The sequence below is a fragment of the Podarcis cretensis genome, assembly GCF_951804945.1.
Source record: "Podarcis cretensis genome assembly, chromosome: 3".
NCBI classification, from domain to species: Eukaryota; Metazoa; Chordata; class Lepidosauria; order Squamata; family Lacertidae; genus Podarcis; species Podarcis cretensis.
Window position 1 is genome coordinate 125,760,806 of NC_137172.1, and position 24,293 is coordinate 125,785,098.

The 24,293-nt window shown below is 39.8% G+C and overlaps 1 protein-coding gene across 4 annotated transcripts in view; it reads left to right on the forward strand.

Moving 5' to 3' along the window:
- RCBTB1 (RCC1 and BTB domain containing protein 1) overlaps positions 1 to 24,293 on the forward strand; it is a 53,024-nt gene that overhangs the window by 6,031 nt on the left and 22,700 nt on the right. For all 4 annotated transcript variants that reach the window (XM_079971039.1, XM_079971041.1, XM_079971038.1 and 1 more), the window contains exons 5-8: positions 390 to 548; positions 1,506 to 1,613; positions 2,256 to 2,398; positions 23,725 to 23,915. In XM_079971039.1, coding sequence (XP_079827165.1) covers positions 390 to 548; positions 1,506 to 1,613; positions 2,256 to 2,398; positions 23,725 to 23,915 — 601 coding nt within the window. The remainder of the gene's footprint in view (positions 1 to 389; positions 549 to 1,505; positions 1,614 to 2,255; positions 2,399 to 23,724; positions 23,916 to 24,293) is intronic.

Genomic DNA, 24,293 nt, shown 5'->3' on the forward strand with positions numbered 1-24,293 from the left:
AAAGTGAATCTGATGTTGCTATCAATCATTGTATTGTGTTTTCCTAGTGAAATATTTTGGACTGAAATCTTACCTTAACAGACAGATAAGATGTAACATGATGTTTCATGATGTGGTTACATGATGTAACTTCGCATCACGATGCATGTTTGCAGAAGGAACGGACTACCTGTGGACACAGGGCAGTGTCTGCTGTTTGGCAAGGCTTTTGATGTGTCACCTGCATATCTGCAGCAGTGGAGTTAAAATTGGAAGAGTTCTAGGGTAAAAATTTTTAAAAAGGTAAAAGGAGAAAATCAACTCAAAGCTGTTCAGGCATTATTTTTGTTCTGAAGGAAGTTTGGAGTGTGTGCCCATGATGTCTTTTCATCTTCTTTCATTGTGGCAAGGTATATGCCTGGGGCTATAACAACTGTGGACAAGTTGGGTCAGGCTCCACGGCAAACCAGCCCACTCCCCGCAAGGTTTCCAACTGTCTGCAGACGAAGGTGGTGGTCGGCGTTGCATGTGGCCAAACCTCTTCCATAGCTGTAGTGGACAATGGAGAGGTAAGCATTCCAAGGTCATTGCACACATGGCTCTGCTTCTGCGTAGGAAAATGCTAAAGTGCAGAACAAAGGGCTAATAGAAGATGCCCCAGAAACTTTTGTGAAGCTGATGAGCTGCAGTGGCTTTAAACTAGACACCTGCTGGCTGTTCATTGCCATTAGGACTTGTTCTGGCACCTGTATGTTCACTTCATCATCTAAAATTCATTTCTGAAGGTGATGCTGGATCACCTGAGGAAGCAAATCTTGTGGTTAAAGGGAAAAGTAGGATTTGTGACTCATTTGATAATTATTGAAACCTCAGATGCAGTTAGTAAACAATTATTCAAGGCTTAAATCAGAGGAAGTTTATCCTCAGGAAACGGGGAAACTTGAGCTATAAATAGTGTTGACATTGCTGCTTCCTTGCTCTTAAACGCTGGAAAGTTAAACTTTTTTTTACTTACGCTATGAATCCAGTACATCCAGAACTGTCCTGTAACATTTAGGGGAAGGGCAGAGTAACCAAGTAACTCTGCAGGCAGATTAAACTAAAAGTCATAAAACCCTTCATTTTATAATTTAGGAGTCAATATGCAGTGTTCATATGCACAAAAGAAAAATGAGTCGGCAACAGATAGCTGAAGAGTATGTAGATTAGGATTAGGTGCATTTTCAGCCTGCCTTTCTCAGCATCTTTCCCTGAACTAGAGCTATTTTAAATTCATTTTTATTGTTACATTTATATCCCACCTTCAAGGAGTTCCATCTTTCTCCCTCCTCGCCATTTTACCCTCACACCAACCCTAAGAGGTAGGCTAGAGGGAGAGACTGGCCCAGGGTTACCCACTGAGCTTCGCGACTGAGTGGGGCTTTGAACCCTGGTCTACCAGATCTAACGCTCTCACCAGCACACTGCACTGGCCACCTCTTTCCCTGGAGTGCATCCAGATTAACTGTTCTTCCTCCTTCATGAAGGTGTATGGCTGGGGTTACAATGGCAATGGTCAACTAGGTCTGGGAAACAATGGCAATCAGCTAACCCCATGCCGAGTGGCTGCGCTACAAGGTCTCTGTGTAATGCAGGTGAGTACAAAATAGTGTAAGTTGTGTTGCTTAATTGTCCCCTGGTTTATTGTGAGCTTCTGTTTAGTGCTTATAACCAAAGCCTAGCCTGCAAACAGTTGGTGTTGAAGAGGCCTGATAACTATGAGCCTGTAGATGGCTGCCATCTTCACTGCAGCTGGGGCAGCCTTCAGTTGGCAGTTTTTGCCAAGGGCAGGAAAAGGGAATAACCAAGACGCAGCTGCCTCTTCCAGACCTGAGATTGTGTTTAGGAAGTGTCAACATTTTACTGGTGATCTTTTGGAGACAAGATGACTTGGGTTATTTCTCAGTTGTTCTGCAAGTATTTTACCAAACCATCAATAATCAGTGAAACCTTTTCATACCTGGGCCAGGGAACCTACAGTTCTCGTGATGTTTGTTGGGCTCTCTCCACCCCCAGCCTCAGTCAGTAGTCAGAAATAACAGGAGTTGCAGTCCAACAGTATCTGGAGAACCGTAGGACACCCCCCTCCGCATTTCATAACCTGTGTGCAGACTCCCTTGGCGTTTAAAACTAACCCAGGTTGTGCAACTGATACTTAAGTGTCCAGCAGTGATTTCTCATTCTTCGTGGCCATCTTAGAGTGATGCTAGCATTGATTTCCATTTTCTTTCTTGCAGGTTGCCTGTGGCTATGCACACACAATGGTGTTAACGGATGAGGGCTTGCTCTACGCCTGGGGAGCAAACACTTATGGGCAGCTGGGAACTGGCAGTAAAAGCAACCAGCTAAGCCCAGTGCAGATCATGATGGAAAAGGAGAGGTAAATGTTGCTGCAACTAATCCTTGGAACTGGGAGGCAGGGATGTTTGAGGTGTCTGTTCATGGCACCCTGAAAAAGAGGTGACTGAATGCCTTTGTCCGTCCGTCTTTGTGTAAAGGGCAACTTCTCCTCGCAGGCTTTGTGGGCAGGGCTTCATCTGTCTTCCTTTCTTCTCTGATCCCTTCTCAGTTTCCACCCTCCCTTCAGACCATGAAGTCTGTGACCCAAGATTTGTTATTTTAAGGCGTCTAAGTTACGGCAAGTCCTGCCAGTACTTTCCACTCTGCAAAAAATGTGTGTCTTGTCTTGTCTCAAACGGAGCTTTGGAATACACTTCACTTTTAGATAAAGTTAGGCAACTAAAATGAATGAGAACCACCTTAAGTTCAGGATAATCTGTTTTTGTTTTCTACTCTAGTGATGTAGGGAGGAAAAGACTGGTATCACTTGCTATACCTGCCTAGGGACTGGATTCTTTCGACTGGGGTGCTTGATCCAATAGCCCTCAGCTGATGTGATTCTGTGATGCACCATGATAAGCTTCTTTCAAGTCTCCATCCAGAATATCGTGCTCCTCTCCTGCTTCAAGTGCCCCTAGTAAACTGTATGCCGTTTCATAGTCAAGGGACACAAAAGTTTAATTGTGTCATGTTTTGGAAGGGAAAAAAAAGATTTTATTAATTTTCCAAAAAGTTTTTTAAACAAACAAACAAACATAAATCTCGGGCGTATTTAAACCAATCTTAGTAACATTGTTAAGTGACTTCCTCGTATCCCCCTGGTTGAATTTCAAAACAATATTCTTATGTTGTTGTTGTTTAGTCGTTTAGTCGTGTCCGACTCTTCGTGACCCCATGGACCAGAGAACGCCAGGCACTCCTGTCCTCCACTGCCCCCCGCAGCTTGGTCAGACTCATGCTGGTAACCTCGAAAACACTATCCAACCATCTCGTCCTCTGTCGCCCCCTTCTCCTTGTGCCCTCCATCTTTCCCAACATCAGGGTCTTCTCCAGGGAGTCTTCTCTTCTCATGAGGTGGCCAAAGTATTGGAGCCTCAGCTTCACAATCTGTCCTTCCAGTGAGCACTCAGGGCTGATTTCCTTCAGAATGGAGAGGTTTGATCTTCTTGCAGTCCATGGGACTCTCAAGAGTCTCCTCCAGCACCATAACTCAAAAGCATCAATTCTTCGGCGATCAGCCTTCTTTATGGTCCAGCTCTCACTTGCATACATCACTACTGGGAAAACCATAGCTTTAACTATACGGACCTTTGTTGGCAAGGTGATGTCTCTACTTCTCAAGATGCTGTCTAGGATTAACTTAATCACTTAACATCTTTCTTTCTTTCAAATTTGGCATTAAACATATTAATTCATCACATTACATATTTAAATCCTAACCCTATCTGATATTTGCAAGCTTTTCCAATTAAGTTAACATATTTAACTAAATAGTCTTTAAATTTCATCGCCCAGGTCGGCGCCAGCGTTTAATGGCGGTCCTAGCCTCGAGCTCCGAGGCAGGACTGCTCCGCGAGTTCGGGTCCGACCCGCTACGGCGAGCGGGGGACCCCTAAAATCACAGGCGCGGAGCCTGTGAACAAAGGAGATTCGGTGGGCACCTTTTGCGCCCCCCGGTACTGTGAAGGAGCCTTTTTAAAGGCTTCGGAGCGGCATCGGGGTAAGCGCGGTGCTGAGAGTCGTCACCCAGCCCGCGGAGTGAAGCCGCATCGCCATGAACGGAGAGCGCCGATTCCTTCCTGAAACTGAAAATTGACTACAATACCCGTGAGTAAGATTGAGAGATTGACGGGACATTAAAATTGGAAATTTGGCTGAAAACGGGAAAGGCATAAACTAAGGAAGTCTGCCTCCCCGGAGCTGCATGATAAACAAAGCAACGAAAAAAGCAAGCTGCATTTGAGGGAAAATAGTTTTTTTAAGCTGTCAAACCTGACATCGGACTTAAGCTTCCCCCCCCCCCCGACAGGCAGGAGAAGGGGGGAAGAGACTTGGACATTGATAACCTGCGGGAAAATTAACGGGAAAATAAGATCTTTCACTGCCAAATCCCCCAGGTCGGGCTGCCCAAACAAGGCACCGGGAAAGTGAACTGTCATACTAAACTGTGCAAAGTGGGGATTTGTCTGAAATAAAGTTACTGGACTTTAATTCAGCCTGCTGCATCTTTGGTTATATTGAAAGACTGAGAATTTATAGTGTGGACTTTGGAAATTGCTGGCTACTGTTTTATGCTTCCTTGCTCCTTTGTTTCTTCTTGCCATTTGGATACAATTGAATGCTCCCTCTAGAGGGTTTTAAGTGAAACTGTTGCACTAAAAAAGAAACAGTGGGATTTTCCACTTGGAAGCTCTTTCTGTGAGAACGACCTTGAGGATATGAGTGGCCCAACAGAAGAGATAGTAACAAGGCTCAAAGCAAAGCAATCTCAGAAGAAAAGGGGCTCAATATCAGGCACAACACCAGCTGCACAGGAAAAAGCAGCAACAGCCTCTATGGATCCTATGACACAGGCACTCCTCAAAATAAATCAATCCTTGGAAGCATTGACAAAGCTGTCTACAGAAAATTCCAAAAAATTGACAGAGCTGACAGCAAGATTAGATGTAAATACAGCAAGCGTAACATCTAACACAGATTCTATAAATAGATTAATTCAAGAGAGCTCTGAAACACGAAAGATTGCGGAAAGTGCAAAAAATACTGCAGAGGAGACAAGGGAAAAGTTTGGGCCGATCATAAAAAAAGTGAATGAGCATGATGCAACCCTCTCTCTACTGGAACTCCAGAGGAAAGAGAAAAATTTAAAATTAAGACTGGTTCCTGAAAGGGAAGGGGACAGCCTTGTGGACTTCCTTACAGAGAACTTTATAGCCTTTTGGCAAGAGGAATGGGCGGAAGAAGATGAATTTGAGATAACAACAGCCTTTCGACTGGGCAGGAGGCAGGACAAGAAACCAAGGGATTGTCTTATTACACTGAGATCAAAGGAAGAAAGAGATAAAATATTGAACCTACACCACCAAAAGGCACTGGTGATCCAAAATTGTCAAATACAGATCTTTAAAGACATCCCTAAATATATCTTGGAGGTGAGAACCCTCTACAAAAATTTGGTTGACCTGCTGAAGAAAAATACCATACCCTTTAGATGGGAGTTTCCACAAGGACTGTCCTTTAACTTTAAAGGAAGGAAGATCAAAATAAGAACAATTCAGGATAAAGAACAGTTTCTGGAGAGATACGTGGAAGACCTGCAGAAAGGAATTGTAGAGGAGAAAGAACCACCTGACATTGCAAATCTATCATTTGGGCTTTTACCACCACCATCGGAGGAAGAACAGAAGCTCGGAGCAGTCGGAGGAACAGGCACTTAAATACAAAATGTCTCTGCAACTTCTTAGTTGGAATTGTAACGGTTTGAACCTTCCCCGGAAAAGACGTCAAGTTTTTCACATTTTGAAAAGAGAACAATTAGACTTAATATGTTTGCAAGAAACCCATATTGCCAGGATACATAGGAAATTGCTGATAAACAAGACTTGGACAGGAATTTATCTCATCAGATAAAGTGAAAAAAAGAGGTGTTGTGATTTATGCAAAGGAAAAATTGGCTCCAAAATTGATATTCAAAGATTAACAAGGAAGGTACCTGGCAATTGAAATACAAATTCAAGGAGAAAAGATTTTGATAGTTGGAGTATATGCCCCAAATGAAGGGAAGGCCGAATTTTTTAAGAAGCTGCATGAGACATTAATCGACTTTTTAGACTATAAAATCGTAATGATGGGAGATATGAATGGAGTCGTCTCCACAAACATGGATAAAGCACAGAGACAAGTGATTTCAAAGGAAGGGAGACTACCAAAGACTTTTTTTGAAATGACCGAAACTATGGACCTGATTGATATATGGAGAACAAGGAACCCTCTTGAGAGAGAGGGAACTTTCTTCTCTGAAGCAAAAATGACATGGACAAGAATCGACCAAATTTGGATTTCTAGTAGCCTGGCGTCAAGAACAAAAAAAGCAGAAATCTGCCCAAAAACCTGCTCCGACCATAACGCTGTGAAGATGGAGATGAAACTAACAACAACTGGATCCTTTAGATGCAGAATGAATGACACCCTATTCAGAGATGAAGAGATTTATAAGAAGGCCCTCAAAACATTAAAAGATTAAAGGTAAAGGTAAAGGTACCCCTGCCCATACGGGCCAGTCTTGACAGACTCTGGGGTTGTGCGCCCATCTCACTTAAGAGGCCAGGGGCCAGCGCTGTCCGGAGACACTTCAGGGTCACGTGGCCAGCGTGACATCGCTGCTCTGGCGAGCCAGAGCCGCACACGGAAACGCCGTTTACCTTCCCGCTGGTAAGCGGTCCCTATTTATCTACTTGCACCCGGAGGTGCTTTCGAACTGCTAGGTTGGCAGGCGCTGGGACCGAGCAGCGGGAGCGCACCCCGCCGCAGGGATTCGAACTGCCGACCTTTCGATCGGCAAGTCCTAGGCGCTGAGGCTTTAACCCACAGCGCCACCTGCGTCCCATATTAAAAGATTACTTTGAGATAAATTTGAGAACAGAAGAAAAGAATAATTTGGGACGCGAGTAAAGCCGTGATGCGAGGTTTCCTAATTCAACAGAACTCTATAAAGAGGAAGAAACAAAATGAGAGGAAAGAAAAAATCTTAGAAAAAATAAAAGAAGGAGAAAAGAAATTGAGGTCCAAACCAAAGTCCCATGAGATCCTGAGAGAAATAAAGTTTTATCAGATGCAATACATGGAGCTCATGAATCAAGAGATAGAATGGAAGATAAAGCAAATGAGACAAAAGACTTTTGAATCAGCTGATAAATGTGGGAAACTTCTGTCATGGCAATTGAAAAAAAGACAGAAATTGAACACTGTGACAAGTCTAGAAATGGATGGGAAAATTATCCACAAACCTAATGAGATAAGTAATTGCTTTCAAAGTTTTTTTAAGAAACTGTATGCACAAGGGCCAGTCAACGAACAAGAAATAGAAGAATTTATTAGAAAATACGGTCTACCAAAAATTTCAGAACAAAGTAAAGGGATCTTAAATGAGAAAATAACAGAATAAGAAATAGAGGGTGCCATTCAGAATATGAAATTGGGAAAATCACCAGGACCAGATGGCTTGACGGCTAAATATTATAAAGCGCTGAAAGAATGGCTGATACAACCACTGAAGGAAGTTTGCAATGAAATTCTGGAGGGGAAAAAGGCACCTGAATCGTGGAAAGAGGCTTTCATCTCACTTATACCGAAAACAGAGACTGAGAAGAACCAGGTTAGAAACTACCGCCCTATATCTTTACTCAATGTGGATTACAAAATTTTTGCAGACATTCTGGCAAAAAGATTGAAAAGAGTGTTGATAGGGGAGATTCACAAGGACCAAACGGGCTTTCTCCCAGGGAGACATATGTCAGACAATGTGAGGAACATTATAGACATTTTGGAGTTGTTAGAAGTCGATATTAACAGGAAGGCTGTTCTGATTTTTGTGGACGCGGAGAAAGCCTTTGACAACATTTGTTGGAGTTTTATGAAAAAGAATCTCCAAGGGATGGGGGTAGGCCAAGGTTTTGAAAACGGTATAGGTGCAATATATTCTAAACAAAAAGCTAAGTTAATTGTAAATAATGTGGTAACGGAAGAAATATTCATAGAAAAAGGTACACGGCAGGGATGCCCAATATCCCCTCTGCTTTTTATATCAGTCCTGGAGGTTTTGTTAAACATGATTAGAAAGGACCAGTTGGTTAAAGGAGTTCAGGTCGGAGTTAGACACTACAAACTAAGAGCATTTGCAGATGACCTAGTATTGACTCTGCAACAGCCAGACACTAGCACTAAAAGAGTATTAGAACTAATTGAAATATTTGGTCGAGTAGCAGGTTTTAAATTGAACAAACAAAAAATGAAAGTGTTGGAGAAAAAGTTAACAATGGAAGAAAGAGAGAGATTTCAGAATGAAACAGGCTTGGAAATAACGAAAAAGGTGAAATACCTGGGGATAAACTTAACGTCTAAGAATGTGAACTTATTTAAGGATAATTATGAAAAATGTTGGTTAGAAGTAAAGAAAGATCTGGAAATATGGTCAAGGTTGAAACTTTCCTTGTTAGGCCGAATTGCTACTATTAAGATGAATGTATTGCCCAGAATGCTATTTTTATTTCAGACGTTGCAGATTTTGGACAAGATGGACTGTTTCAAGAAGTGGCAGAAAGACATATCAAAATTTGTCTGGCAGGGCAAAAAGCCCAGAATTAAATTTAAGATTTTAACTGATGCAAAAGATAGAGGGGGGTTTGCCCTGCCGGACTTAAGACTCTATTATGAATCGGCAGCCTTTTGCTGGTTGAAACACTGGCTACTTCTTGAGAACACAGACATTTTGGATCTGGAAGGGTATGACAATAGTTTTGGTTGGCATGCATATTTATGGTACGACAAGGCAAAGGTGTATAAAGGCTTTAAAAACCATATTGTAAGGAAAGCATTGTACAATGTTTGGACTCGATACAAAGATTTGTTGGAAAGTAAAACCCCCAGGTGGGTGTCACCAATGGAAGCTAGGGAAGTAAAAAAAAAAAATATGGACTCTAAATGGCCAAAATATTATGAAATTTTAGAATATGATGGTGAAAGGGTTAAACTTCAGAGTTACGAGAAATTAAAGCCCAAAGTTCGAGATTGGTTGCATTATCATCAGATAAATGAGACATTCAAACAGGACAGGAAAATAGGATTCCAGAAAGAGAGGTCAAAACTAGAAACAGAATTGTTAGAACCCAATACTAAGAACTTATCAAGAATGTATAACTTGCTGTTGAAATGGAATACACAGGATGAAACGGTGAAATCAGCTATGATTAAATGGGCACAAGACATCGGCCATGATATTATGTTTGCTGACTGGGAACAGTTATGGACTACCGGTATTAAATTTACTGCATGTAATGCTTTAAAAGAAAATATTATGAAAATGATCTATCGGTGGTACATGACCCCAGTCAAGCTTGCAAAAATTTATCATCTGCCTAATAATAAGTGTTGGAAATGTAATGAGACTGAAGGTACTTTTTACCACCTTTGGTGGACCTGCCCAAAGATTAAAGCTTTCTGGGAAATGATCTATAATGAAATTAAGAAGGTCCTTAAGTGGACTTTTCCTAAGAAACCAGAGGCTTTTCTCTTGGGCATGGTTGGCCAATTGGTGTTAAAGAAGGATAGGATTTTCTTTATGTATGCCACCACAGCAGCAAGAATTCTACTGGCGAAGTATTGGAAGACGCAAGAACTACCTACTCTGGAAGAATGGCAAACAAAGGTGATGGACTTTATGGGACTGGCTGAGATGACGGGCAGAATCCGCGACCAGGGGAAGGAGACAGTGGAAGAGGACTGGAAGAAATTTAAAATATACCTTAAAAACTATTGTAAAATTGAGGAATGCTAAGATGTCATGGGGTAAGAAGCAGAGAATTGCAGCTGTAACTAAAAAACTAAAGGAAATTTAATGAAAGGGAATCAGGATAATTGACTAAAGGGTTGCTAAAGAATCACTAAACAAGGATGTAGGGATGGGGAGGTATGGGGAAGTCAAAAGAAAGAAGGGTATGAAAATATAATTTTGAAGTTATATTGGTTTAAATGTTTTGTATGTTTTTGTTTGTGTTCTGAATTTCTTGTTTTTTTGTTTTGTTCTGTTTTTATTATGTGTTTGAAAAACGAATAAAAATTATTTTCGTCGCCCATTCCTCCTGGTGGTCCTCCTCTTTCTGGTCATGGACTCTTCCAGTCAGGTCGGCTAGCTCCGAAAAATCCATCATCTTCATTTGCCAATCTTCCACTGTTGGTACTTCTTGTGTTTTATAGTTCTTCGCTAACAAAATTCTTGCTGCAGTTGTGGCATACAAAAATAATTTAACATCTTTTGGGGGCAATTCCAAACCTGTTATTCCAAGAAGAAAGGCCTCTGGTTTCTTAATAAATGTATATTTTAACATTTTTTTCAATTCGTTATAAATCTCCCAGAAGCCTTTCACCTTGGGGCAGGCCCACCACATATGATAGAAGGTACCCTCTTTTTCTTTACATTTACAACATAGATTATCACTGTTGTGGTATATCTTTGCTAATTTTACAGGAGTCAAATACCATCTATACATCATTTTCATTATATTTTCCTTTAACACTGTACATGCAGTGAATGTGACCCCTTTCCACAATCTTTCCCAGTCTTCAAACATTATATTATGTCCCACATCTCTTGCCCAGTCTATCATCACTGACTTAACTTGTTCATCCTTTGTATGCCATTCCAACAATAAGTTATACATTTTAGACAAATTTTTAACTTTAGAGTCCAACAACTCCGTTTCCAACTTAGATTTTTCTGAAGCAAAACCATTTTTCTTATCTAATTTGTACAATTCATTAATCTGGTGATAATGTAACCAATTTAACTTATCTTTAATCAAATGGTTTTAATTTATAACCTTCTTTGTCCTCTAATAACAAGTCTGAATATCTCAACCACTTGATATCCATATTTAACTTTTCCTGGGCCTTCACCTCCATTGGCGAAAGCCATCTGGGTGTCTTCCTTTCTAAGAGATCTTTATATTTTATCCATACATTGTACAGAGATTTCCTAATTACATGGTTTTTAAAAGCATTATGGGCCTTTACTTTATCATACCATAAATATGCATGCCATCCAAACACATTGTCAAATCCCTCCAAATCTAAAACATCGGTATCTTCTAATTGTATCTATTCCTTAATCCAGCAAAGTGCAGCCGCTTCAAAATAGATTTTCAAATCTGGCAGGGACAATCCCCCTCTTTCTTTAGAATCTGTTAGTAATTTATATTTAATTCTGGGTTTTTTCCCCTGCCAGATGAATCTAGATAAAGCTTTCTGCCATTCTTTAAAACATTTCACATTATAATTGTGAAGGCTTGAAACAGAAATAACGTCTTTGGCAATACATTCATCTTAACCACTGAAATCCGGCCCATTAGTGACAATTTTAAATTTGACCATATCTCTAGATCTCTCTTAATTTCATTCCATAGTTTCTCATAGTTATCTTTGTATAAATTCAGATTTTTCCTGGACAAATTCACTCCCAGATACTTAACTTTTTTCACAAAATCTAGGCCCGTCTTTTCTTGTAATAACTTTCTTTCATCATTATCCAGATTTTTCTCTAATATTTTGGTTTTGCTCTTATTTACTTAAATCCTGCTACCTGTCCGAATTCCTGTATCAGCTCCAGTGCTTTTACTGCACTGGTGTCTGGATCCTATAATGTCAGTACTAAATCATCAGCAAAGGCTTTTAATTTATATTGTTTGGATCCTACTGTAATACCTTTAATTTGATCATCTTTTCTTATCATACTTAGAAATGAACAACAGAGGGGAAAGTGGGCACCCTTGCCTGGTTCCCTTCTCGATTCTAATTTCCTCCAATACCACATTATTTACAATAACTTTAGCTTTTTGTTCATGATACCATTTAAAAAATCTTGACCAACCCCCATACTTTCTAAATTGTGAACATAAAACTCCAAGATACATTGTCAAAGGCTTTCTCAGCATCAGTAAACATTAACATTGTTTTACAGTTCTTTCTTGCTTCCAGCTTTTCCAAAATATCTACAACATTCCTGATATTATCTTTCATGTGTCTTCCAGGCAGGAAACCTGCCTGATCTTTGTTTATGTTCAGACAGAACCTTCTTTAGCCTGTTAGCCAGTATATTCGCAAAAAAATTATAATCCACATTAAGTAGGGAGATTGGTCTGTAATTCTTGACATTGGTTCTATCTTGATCTTGTTTAGGAATCAGAGTAATATAAGATTCCTTCCAAGTTTCAGATGCTTTGCCCCCTCCTAGAATCAAATTGCATACTTCTCCCAAAGGTTGGATAAGCCAATCTTTCTTTCTTTTTCAATACAATTTTTATTGAATGATTTTATGTTACAAAAAACAATACAGCCATACCACCACTAAATATAATTAAGAAATAAAAATTACATACATTGATTTTTGGTTTGTTATTTGTTATTTACCGTCTTATTTCCTCCCAAACATTGCATACAACAACACACATATGTGGAGACACCCACACACCCACACCCGCACACAAAATGATAATAATGAAAGTTAACATTTTTTCCCCTTTTATCTTCCAAAATATTTTCTTCAACTTTGACTTCTTGTCAAGTCCCTTTGCATATATTTTATCTTACATTTGAATGTACACAAAACAATAAACCTTTCTATATAATTTTTCTAATACATTCTGAAAACATAATAAATCCTTAATTGTTGTCCACCTCCTTTTAGTTCCTTTATCACTTGAATGCTAGCACAGAGTCAAAACTATTATTGTATTTTTGAACATATCTTCTATAACCATCCCATTTTTCCACAAATTTTTGTTTAGAGTTTCCTCTGAGTTTACTAGTCAATTGAACTGTCTCCACCAATTCCTGTAATTTGATTTGCCAATCTGTTATTTTTGGAGCCTCGGGATCTTTCCATCCCTTGGCCACAAGTATACGAACCGCTGCGGTTGCATACAAAAATACCTCTCTTAGATTTTTTGGGATCTCTTTATCTAAAATACTTTTTTAGTAAAAGTTATCCCCATCATCTTTTTTAATTCATCGTATATTTCCCCCCCAAAAAAATCTTAATCTTTTCACACGTCCACCACATGTGGATCATGTCACCGTTATTTCCTCCACATCTCCAACAAGCATTCGCCAAACTTTTATACATTCTTGATAATCTGGAAAGAGTGAGGTACCACCTATAAGCCATTTTCATCATGTTCTCTCTTATATTATGTTGTTTTTCAGTCGTTTAGTCGTGTCCGACTCTTCGTGATAGCTGGCTGTAAATTTCAAATTTACCTTCCATAAGTTTTCCCAATCTTTTAGCATAATTGGACGGCCCACTTCTTGGGCCCACTTTATCATTGAAGCCTTAACCTCCTCATCCATTACTTCGTAGTCTAAAAGAAGTCTATACATTTCTGCGATTATTTTAGTTCTCCTATTCAGTAATTCTCTTTCAAATCTTGAAGGCTCCTTTTCAAAACCTATCTGCTTATCCTGTCTGAACATTTCATTCACCTGATAGTAATCTAGCCAACTAGAAAAGTGATCTTTTATTTTCTCATAACTTATCAATATTAGTTGACCCTCCTCCTCCCTTAATATTGTGTTATACGTTATCCAGTTCTCTTTGATGATGTTGTTTTTTTTAACAGCAATTGCTTCTAATGGAGAGTTCCATCTTGGGGTTTTCTGTTCCAAATATCTTTTGTATTTTTCCCACACCTTATATATAGCATTTCTTATTATATGATTTGAAAAACTCCAGTGCACCTTTATTTTCCCATAATTAAGATAGCCATGCCATCCAAAACGGGTGTCATGACCTTCTAGATCTAAAATATCCCAATTTTTTAATAAACACCAATCTTTCAACCAGAGAAGACATGAGACTTCGTAATATAGCTTCAAATCCGGTAACCCGAAGCCACCTCTTTCTACAGTATCTATTAATATCTTATGCTTTACTCTTGGTCTTTTACCCTTACACAAAAATCTAGAAATTTCTTTTTGCCACTTGTCAATACTGCTGGTCTTTCCAATAATTGGAATTGTTTGGAATAAAAAGAGTAGCTTCGGTAAGACTATACTCTTTTTATTTGATAAGCCAATGTCTTATAGTATTTTGCTTATAGACCACCTGGTCTTGCCAAGTTGCATTGAGTTTATTGATATTCCACTTCCTGTCTTGAAATCAGTCCCTTTAGTAGGATCTTTTTATCTTCAGGAATCTTCTGCAAACCATTGGCTTTAATAAATTGCTCAGTCTTGGCCTGGTCCTCTTTCTCCTTTTTATACAGTTGTTTGTAGTACTTGTGAAAACATTTTCTTATGTCCACAGGGTTCTCCACAGACTTTCCTTCTGTTACAATATTTGTGATAGTACTTTGCTTTTGCCTCTTTTTTAATTGCCAAGCTAAAAGTTTTCCACATTTATTTGCAGATTCAAAATTCCTTTGTTTCATCCTCCTTAGTTTCCATTCTATTTCTTGATTTATAATCTGTGAATATTGAATCTGTAGGGCTTTAATATTCTTTTGTATCTGCAAATTCTTTGGGTTCCCTCTAAGACCCTTCTCTTTATCTTTTAGTTGTTCCAAAATTTTATCTTTTTTCTCATTCTGTATCTTTATCCTAATTGAATTTTGTTGAATGAGAAATCCTCTCACTACTGCTTTGCTGGCATAGAATCATAGAATCATAGACTTGGAAGAGACCACAAGGGCCATCGAGTCCAACCCCCTGCCAAGCAGGAAACACCATCAGAGCACTCCTGACATATGGTTGTCAAGCCTCTGCTTAAAGACCTCCAAAGAAGGAGACTCCACCACACTCCTTGGCCACAAATTCCACTGTCGAACAGCTCTTACTGTCAGGAAGTTCTTCCAAATGTTTAGGTGGAATCTTCTTTCTTGTAGTTTGGAACCATTGCTCCGTGTCCGCTTCTCTGGAGCAGCAGAAAACAACCTTTCTCCCTCCTCTATGTGACATCCTTTTATATGTTTGAACATGGCTATCATATCACCCCTTAACCTCCTCTTCTCCAGGCTAAACATGTCCAGCTCCCTTAGCCGTTCCTCATAAGGCATCGTTTCCAGGCCATTTTGGTTGCCCTCCTCTGGACACGTTCCAGTTTGTCAGTATCCTTCTTGAACTGTGGTGCCCAGAGCAGAATACAGTGGCACTATTACTTCCCTTGATCTAGATGCTATACTCCTATTGACGCAGCCCAGAATTGCATTGGCTTTTTTAGCTGCCGCGTCACACTGTTGGCTCATGTCAAGTTTGTGGTCAACCAAGACTCCTAGATCCTTTTCACATGTACTGCTCTCAAGCCAGGTGTCACCCATCTTGTATTTGTGCCTCTCATTTTTTTTGCCCAAGTGCAATACTTTACATTTCTCCCTATTAAATTTCATCTTGTTTGTTTTGGCCCAGTTCTCTAATCTGTCAAGGTCGTTTTGACGTGTGATCCTGTCCTCTGGGGTGTTAGCCACCCCTCCCAGTTTGGTGTCATCTGCAAATTTGATCAGGATGCCCTTGAGTCCATCATCCAAGTCGTTGATAAAGATGTTGAATAAGACCGGGCCCAAGACAGAACCCTGTGGCACCCCACTAGTCACTCTTCTCCAGGATGAAGAGGAACCATTGACGAGCACCCTTTGGGTTCGGTCAGTCAGCCAGTTACAAATCGACTGAGTGGTAGCATAGTCAAGTCCGCATTTTACCAGCTTCTTTACAAGAATATCATGGGGCACCTTGTCAAATGCCTTGCTGAAATCAAGGTAGGCTACATCCACTGTGTTCCCTTCATCTACCAGGCTTGTAATTCTGTCAAAAAACGAGATCAGGTTCGTCTGACATGACTTATTTTTCAGAAATCCATGCTGACTATTGGTGATCACAGCATTCCTTTCTAGGTGCTCACAGACTGTTTGCTTAATGATCTGCTCCAGAATCTTCCCTGGTATTGATGTCAGACTGACTGGGCGGTAATTATTTGGGTCCTCTCTTTTCCTCTTTTTGAAAATAGGGACAACATTTGCCCTCCTCCAGTCTGCCGGGACTTCGCCTGTTCTCCAGGAATTCTCAAAGATGACTGCCAGTGGTTCTGAGATCACATCTGCCAGTTCTTTTAATACTCTTGGATGCAATTCATCTGGCCCTGGAGACTTGAATACATCTAAACTAGCCAAGTATTCTTGTACTATCTCCTTAGTTATTCTGGGCTGTGTTTCCTCTGCTGAATCATTTGCTCCAAATTCTTCAGGTCGGGCATTGTTTTCTTCATCGGAGAAGACTGAGGCAAAGAAGGCATTGAGGAGTTCAGCCCTTTCTGTGTCCCCTGTTTGCATTTCACCAGCTTCTCCTCTGAGTGACCCCACTGTTTCTTTGTTCTTCCTTTTGTTACGAACATACCCATAAAAGCCTTTTTTGTTGCTTTTAACCTCTCTAGCAAGCCTGAGTTCATTCTGTGCTTTAGCTTTTCTGACTTTGTGTCTACACGTGCTGGCTATTTGTTTGAATTCCTCTTTGGTGGTTTCCCCCCTTTCCCATTTTTTGTACACATCCTTTTTTAATCTTAACTCAGTTAAAAGTTCTTTAGATAGCCACCCTGGCTTCTTTAGGCACCTTCCATGTTTCCGTCTCATTGGTATTGCCTGAAGTTGTGCTTTTACTATCTCCCTCTTAACGAACTCCCAGCCATCATGAACTCCCTTTCCTTTTAGTATTACTGTCCATGGAATCTCACCCAGCACTTCCCTAAGTTTTATGAAGTCGGCTTTCTTAAAGTCAAGAAATTGAGTCCTAGTATGCTTGGCTGCTCCTTTCCGCTGTATAGTAAACTTCAGAAGAGCATGATCACTCGCGCCTAATGATCCTTCCACTTCTACCCCACTAACCAGGTCATCAACATTGGTTAGGACCAGATCTAAAATGGCTGTTCCTCTTGTTGCTTCTCCCACTTTCTGGACAACAAAGTTGTCTGCAAGGCCAGTGAGGAATCTGTTTGACCTTATGCTCTTGGCTGAGTTTGACATCCAACAAATATCCGGGTAATTGAAGTCCCCCATTACTACTGTCTCCCTTCCTTTTGCATGCTTGGCCATCTGTTCCAGGAAGGCATCATCTATGTCCTCCGTTTGGCTTGGGGATCTATAGTAAACTCCCACAATGAGGTCACTGTTATTCTTCTCTCCCTTAATTTTGACCCAAATTTTCTCACATGGCTTTGAGGTTCTAAATCTTGTTTTTTTTTTTAAAATATTTATTCAAAATTTCAAAAATACATAGACATATAAAAAAGGATGAAAAAAGGAAAAAAAAACACAGAAAATACAACAGCAAAAGAGGAAAAAAAACATAAATAAAAAAGAAAAATACAAATCTAGATTACATCCTTTCATTTACTTGTTTCTTGGACTTCCTCACCCCTCCCTTTTTGTATTCAAACTTAATTCATTATTTCAGCAAATTCTTCCCATGTTTCTCAATTTTTATTTAAATAATTTATCTTAACAGTATTCTATTATTCAATTTACTGTTAATTCCTTTAACCTTATCTTATCTTAAAAACCATAAAATTTCAAAGTTTAAACCATATTCTCAATCTCAATTGAGATTAGAAACTGTTTCCAGAAGTATTTTAAACAATTATACTCACAAGGGCCACAGAAAGAAATGGAATAGAACGATTTTTAAAGACAAATGGATTACAAAAAATTTCTCAAGAAAGTAAACTGATGTTGAACTATAAAATATCAGAACAGGAAGTAGAAGGTGCCATTCAAAATATGCAATTGGGCAAGTCTACAGGACCGGATGGGCTGACTTCCAGGTACTACAAATCTTTGAAGGAGTGCTTATTACAACCTTTGAAGGAAGTCTGCAATGAGATTTTGGAAGGGAAAAGGGCGCCAGAGTCGTGGAAAGAGGCATATATCACACTTATACCGAAAACAGAGACTGAAAAGACTCAACTTAAGAACTACTGCCCCATATCGTTATTAAATGTGGATTACAAAATTTTTGCTGACATTTTGGCTAAAAGATTGAAAAAAGTATTGATGGAAGAGATTTATAAAGACCAAGCGGGCTTTCTCCCGGGAAGACATTTGTCTGACAATTTGAAGAATATAATTGATATTTTGGAAAAATTAGAAGTGAATATAAACACTAAAGCAGTTTTGATATTTGTGGACGCGGAGAAAGCTTTTGACAACATTTCTTGGAGTTTTATGAAAAAGAACCTACAGGGTATGGGGGTAGGGCAAGGTTTGGAAAATGGTATAGGTGCAATATATTCTGAACAGAAAGCTAAATTAATTGTAAATAATGTGGTTACGGAAGAATTTAAGATACAAAAAGGGACACGACGGGGTGCCCAATTTCCCCTTTGCTTTCTATATCGGTTCTGGAGGTCCTGCTGAATATGATTAGAAGAGACCAGTTGGTTAAAGGTATACAGGTTGGAGCTAAACAGTACAAATTGAAAGCATTTGTAGATGATTTAGTTTTAACGTTACAGGAGCCAGAATCTAGTACAAAAAGGGTTTTAGACTTAATTCAAGAATTTGGTCAAGTGGCAGGATTTAAATTGAATAAGTTAAAAACTAAGGTTTTAGAGAAAAATTTAACATCAATTGAAAAAGAAAGGTTTCAGATTGAGAGCGGTTTGGCTGTGGTTAAGAAAGTGAAATATTTAGGGATTAATATGACAGCAAAAAATGTGAACTTATTTAAAGATAATTACGAAAAATGTTGGACGGAAGTGAAAAAAGATTTAGAAATTTGGTCAAAGTAGAAGCTTTCCTTGTTGGGTCGAATTGCAGTTATAAAGATGAATGTATTGCCTAGAATGTTGTTTTTGTTTCAAACATTGCAAATTGTGGACAAGATGGACTGTTTCAAGAAGTGGCAGAAAGATATTTCTAGATTTGTCTGGCAGGGCAAAAAGCCCAGAATGAAATTTAAGATATTAACTGATGCAAAGGAAAGGGGGGGATTTGCCCTGCCGGACTTTAAACTTTACTATGAATCAGCAGCATTTTGCTGGTTGAAAGACTGGCTGCTTCTTGAGAACACAGACATTTTGGACTTAGAAGGATTTAACAATGCTTTTGGATGGCATGCATATTTGTGGTACGACAAGGTTAGAGTACATAAAGGATTTAAAAACCATATTGTCAGGAAAGCATTGTTTAATGTTTGGATAAGATACAAAGACTTATTGGAAAATAAAACCCCAAGGTGGTTGTCACCAATGGAAGCGAAAGCTTTTAAAAGACTCAATATGGAGCCCAAATGGCCAAAATATTGGGAAATTTTGGAACAAGAGGGAGATAAATTGAAATTGCAGAGTTTTGAGAAACTAAAAAACAAAGTGTGAGACTGGCTTCATTATTATCAGATAATGGAGGCATACAAATTGGACAAGAAAATTGGATTCCAGGTGGAAAAATCGAAATTAGAAACAGAATTGTTAGAACCCAAAACTAAGATTTTGTCGAAGATGTATAACTTGCTGCTGAAATGGAACACTCAGGATGAAACGGTGAAGTCTGCTATGATTAAATGGGCACAGGATGTTAGACATAATATTATGTTTGCTGACTGGGAACAGTTATGGACCACCGGTATGAAATTTACGGCATGTAATGCTTTAAGAGAGAATATTATGAAAATGATTTACAGGTGGTACATGACCCCAGTCAAGCTTGCAAAAATTTATCATTTGCCCGATAATAAATGTTGGAAATGTAAAGAGACTGAAGGTACATTCTTTCACCTTTGGTGGACATGCCCAAGGATTAAGGCTTTCTGGGAAATGATTTATAATGAAATGAAAAAGGTATTTAAATATGCCTTCTTGAAGAAACCAGAGGCCTTTCTCCTAGGCATGATTGGCCAATTGGTGCCAAAGAAGGATAGAATTTTTTTTATGTATGCAACAACAGCAGCAAGAATACTTATCGCAAAATATTGGAAGACACAAGATCTCTGGAAGAATGGCAGATGAAGATGATGGACTATATGGGATTGGCAGAAATGACCGGCAGAATCCGAGACCAGGGAGAAGAGTCGGCGGAAGAAAATTGGAAGAAGTTTAAAGACTATTTGCAGAAATATTGTAAAATTAATGAATGCTAGAATGATGTTGGATAGAAATTAAGTGCTTTCCAGCTGTAATGCTTAAGAGTCATGGAAAATAAGATTTTGAAATAAGTAAAAATTATGGTGAGGATTTGCTGAACTAATAATTTGAACTGGAATATAAGAAAGGGAGGTATGAGGAGGTCTGGGAAATAAGTTAAAAGAAAATAAGTAAATGGAAATTCTTTGTGTTTTTAATTGTTTTTATTTTTGTATTTTTGTTTTTTCTTTTCTTTTTGTTTTACATTGTATTATTCTTGAAAATTTCAATAAATATCTTATAAAAAAAACCAAAAGTTTAAACCATATTTATACATAACTCCTTCAAACCTTTCTACTAATGCCAATTAGTTCCTTTCCAGCATATTCCCTGGTGTTTCATTAGTATTACACTAATTCCAAAAATAGAAAGAAGTTCTCTTTTTTATAAACTTTTTTTCCTCTGATTTTATCCAACGTCCCTTCTTCCTGGTCTCGGGTTATGTCAGTCCTTTCTAACCATTACATCCAGTCCATCAATCTGGTGTTCCAATGTCCGAGGCTCTTAGGTCTCTTCTATGCCCCCTCTGCGGATTTTCTTGTTCCTGTTTATACTTGCACCCTTCCCTGTCCCTTGCTGGTTTCTTTTGTAGTTTCTTCCCTTTCTCCTTGAGGAGTGGGTCTCCGGGGAATTCCAACCGGTAGTAATCTCCATTTTCTTTCATCAAGCTAGTCCATTCCCCCCAGTCCCACTCCCCTAGATTAATTTTGTAATCCAAAAAATAGTTATTCCAAAAATAATTGTCAGCCTGTTTCACAATCCCACCTGGATTCCCACCTGGAATCCCACTAAGAGCTTCCTTGACTCGAAACACTTCCAGACACACTCCAAGTTCAATGTTCCAATACTGCGGCTTTTGGTCATGCAGGACTTTGGATCTCTCCATTTGTGTCGTTTGAGGTGCAATCACAACCTGATCCATCTTCATCTGCCCTTGGACTTGCCCTGTCAAGCCAGTTTCCTGAGTTGGTTGCTGTAAGATTTCTTTATCTTTGTTTCCTGTTAGTTCATATTCACTGGTTACAGCAGTCATACAGTCCAACTTTTCATTCATCAAGTTCATTTTCTCGTGCAACTGCTTCAGCATAGCATTTGTTTTGCCAAGGGCAGACACCAAAGCTTCCTCCCAGCGCATTTCTGTTCAAGGTCGAATAACTAGTCCCACGGTCTAATTCTCGCAGCTGTAAAGTCTCCCTGTAAACTGCAGCAACAAACTGACAAGCTCCCTCTAGGGGACACAATTTCTATTTACGTCCATCTTTAAAATGTATCCAACAAAGGGAAATTTACTTTCGATTTTCAAATACTTTGTTTCCTTAAAGTACAAAAATGCAGAAAGCAGCGTTGAAGTTAATTTATTTCTCTGTCAAAGTGTTCTGCTTTCAATCAATGGACATCTCCAACGATTTCTGTCCTGACACCCCGTCCCCAGGTTTGGGACGATGAAAACTTATATTCCTTTACTCTCTCTCTGCAGGCTTAGACGATCAAGATTTTCCCTCCCTTTTCTCCTGCTGCCAAGGGGGTTTTATTGGTTATAAATGCAGGAAATTTCAGTCTTTAAATCAATTTTCCAGGCTATTTAGCTTGCAAAATCTTTGCTTCAGTCTATTTACAAAAAGCGGAAAGCGGACTTCCTGTTTAGACCTTCCCACTTCGTTGCCTAATTCATGAATTTCATAGATTTCTTGATCAAATCTTCCGTTTTTACTCACTGGTACTTGTTTAGAGTCCAATTGTCATCAGGAAAAAGTCAAGCACTCTCCGGCGATGGCTGTGCGGCTTCCCTCCGTGAAAGTAGCAATCAGTTCGCAGCACCGCGCTGCTCACCCCACTCCGCTCCGGAGCCCCAAAGAGGGGCTTCCCCGCGAGTAGGGGAGGCGCTCTTGGTGCTCTGCCGAACCCCACGTTCCCAGGCTCCTCCGCCTGGGATTTCTAGCGGGTCCCCACCTTCGCCGCGGCGGGAAGACCCAATTTTCACGGAGCCCGTTCCTCCGGTCGGAGGAACTCCGCCATTTGCCGATGGCGCTGACCCGGAAGTCCTGAGGTTTTAAATCTTGGATCTCTTCACAGGTATACACATCCCTGACATATAACGCCACTCCTCCTCCTTTCTTGTCTGGTCTGTTTCTCTGAAATAGATTGTATCCCTCCATTATTACATTCCAATCGTGGGACTTATCCCACCAGGTTTCAGTGATGCCTATTATGTCATATTTAGTTTGCTGCACCAAGAGCTCAAGCTCATCTTGTTTATTTCCCATGCTTTGCGCATTAGTGTACAGACATTGAAGTCCATTAATCATTCCCCCATGTCTCTTATTTAAGGATTTTTTCCTAAGGATTTTTTCTGCCGCTTTATACTGAAATGCTACTGTTTGGGCTTCTGTAGGTGAGAGATAACAGGTTTTAGATAAAACACCCATAAAAAAAGCAGAAGCTTGAGTTTTATGGACATCATACTTCATATTCAGATATGTAGCACTTTACAAAATTGTGAATTTCCAAATTATTATCTACAGTAAAGTGTCCAGTTCAAGGCTTCCATCTGTTCCATTGTGGAAGTGATGGGCACTTACAGCAACCACTGCATGGAAAGTCTGCCCCTGTGGTTTTGAATCATGCTGCATCAACAAAGGAAATGGGTTCCAGAGCTTCCAGCAATCACATCATGTGGGCAAAGGAAGCATAAAGGGAAACACTTCCTTTGTCTGCTCTGTTTGAAATCTAGGCGGCTTGAAGGCCAAGACAAATCTGCTTCCTGTTTGCAGAGGCAACGGGGGGGGGAGGGGACCCCTCTCTTCCTGCCATTTGCAGATGTTGGTGTTTTTGGCAGGTTCGCAGCTGGATTATTTAATTGCTTAGATCTTGTGGAACAGGCACACTCTCCCCACCTGTGGCCTTGCAGGTGAGAGTGGGCTGCAGGTTTCCTCACCCCTCACAGCTGGGGCCTCCTCTGTGGCTCCTGCAAGAGGCAATCTGAGGCAGCTGGCCTTCATTGCCCATTGCCAGTTATATATGGCAATTGTTCAGTGATGCACATCACCTCTTAGACTGGGAATGATGTAATAAATGTGTTAATTAATTTTATTAAAGGGTAAATATTCCTTCTTGTGCAATTGAGCATAAATACTGTGATAAATGCCCTGAGGTGCATGTACTTTTAGAAGAAGAGGGTGTGCCTCCTAAAGAGAGAGACATTCATGAATCTCCCTTTTTCAGCACTAAAGCTACTAGTAATGGAGTCTTGTGATAATTGAATTTGTTTATGTCTTGCATAGTCTGTTATGATACTTCCTGTAATCTCCATGTATACCTTCATGACATATTATGCAATTCTTTGTGTATTGTAAATATCTGGTGTCAGCAGCTGACTAACCTGTAGCTTTCTTTCTTTCTTTCTTTCTTTCTTTCTTTCTTTCTTTCTTTCTTTCTTTCAGAGTAGTAGAGATTGCAGCTTGCCATTCTGCTCACACTTCTGCTGCCAAGACACAGAGTGGCCTGGTATACATGTGGGGTCAGTGTCGGGGGCAATCTGTGGTTCTTCCCCATGTTACCCACTTTTCCTGCACTGATGATGTGTTTGCTTGCTTTTCCACTCCTGCTGTGATGTGGCGTCTACTCTCAGTAGGTGAGAACATGCTCAACTTTTTATTATTAAACACTGAAAACAAGCTTCTAGTTTTGCTGGCTTGGGGTGGGAGGAAGCACTGGGCAAAGTCTGCCAAAGGATGCAAATACCAAAAAGGATTTGAGTCAGGCTTCTAATGGTCAGAAGGCACAGCTTGTTTTCATTGCTTGTCCTCCTCTATAGTATTACTATAGAGTGAACTTCATGGCAGGACCAGGGGTGGGCAGGCAGGGATTTGAACTTTGGTTGTTGTCCAGTACGCTAACCTCCAGGCTGCAGTGGCTCTAACACGGCTGCTGTTTATTTTTACAGAGCTTGGAGATGAGGTTTTCCAAACTCTGTCCAGGCTTGATAGTTAAACAATCGCTTCTGGTACCC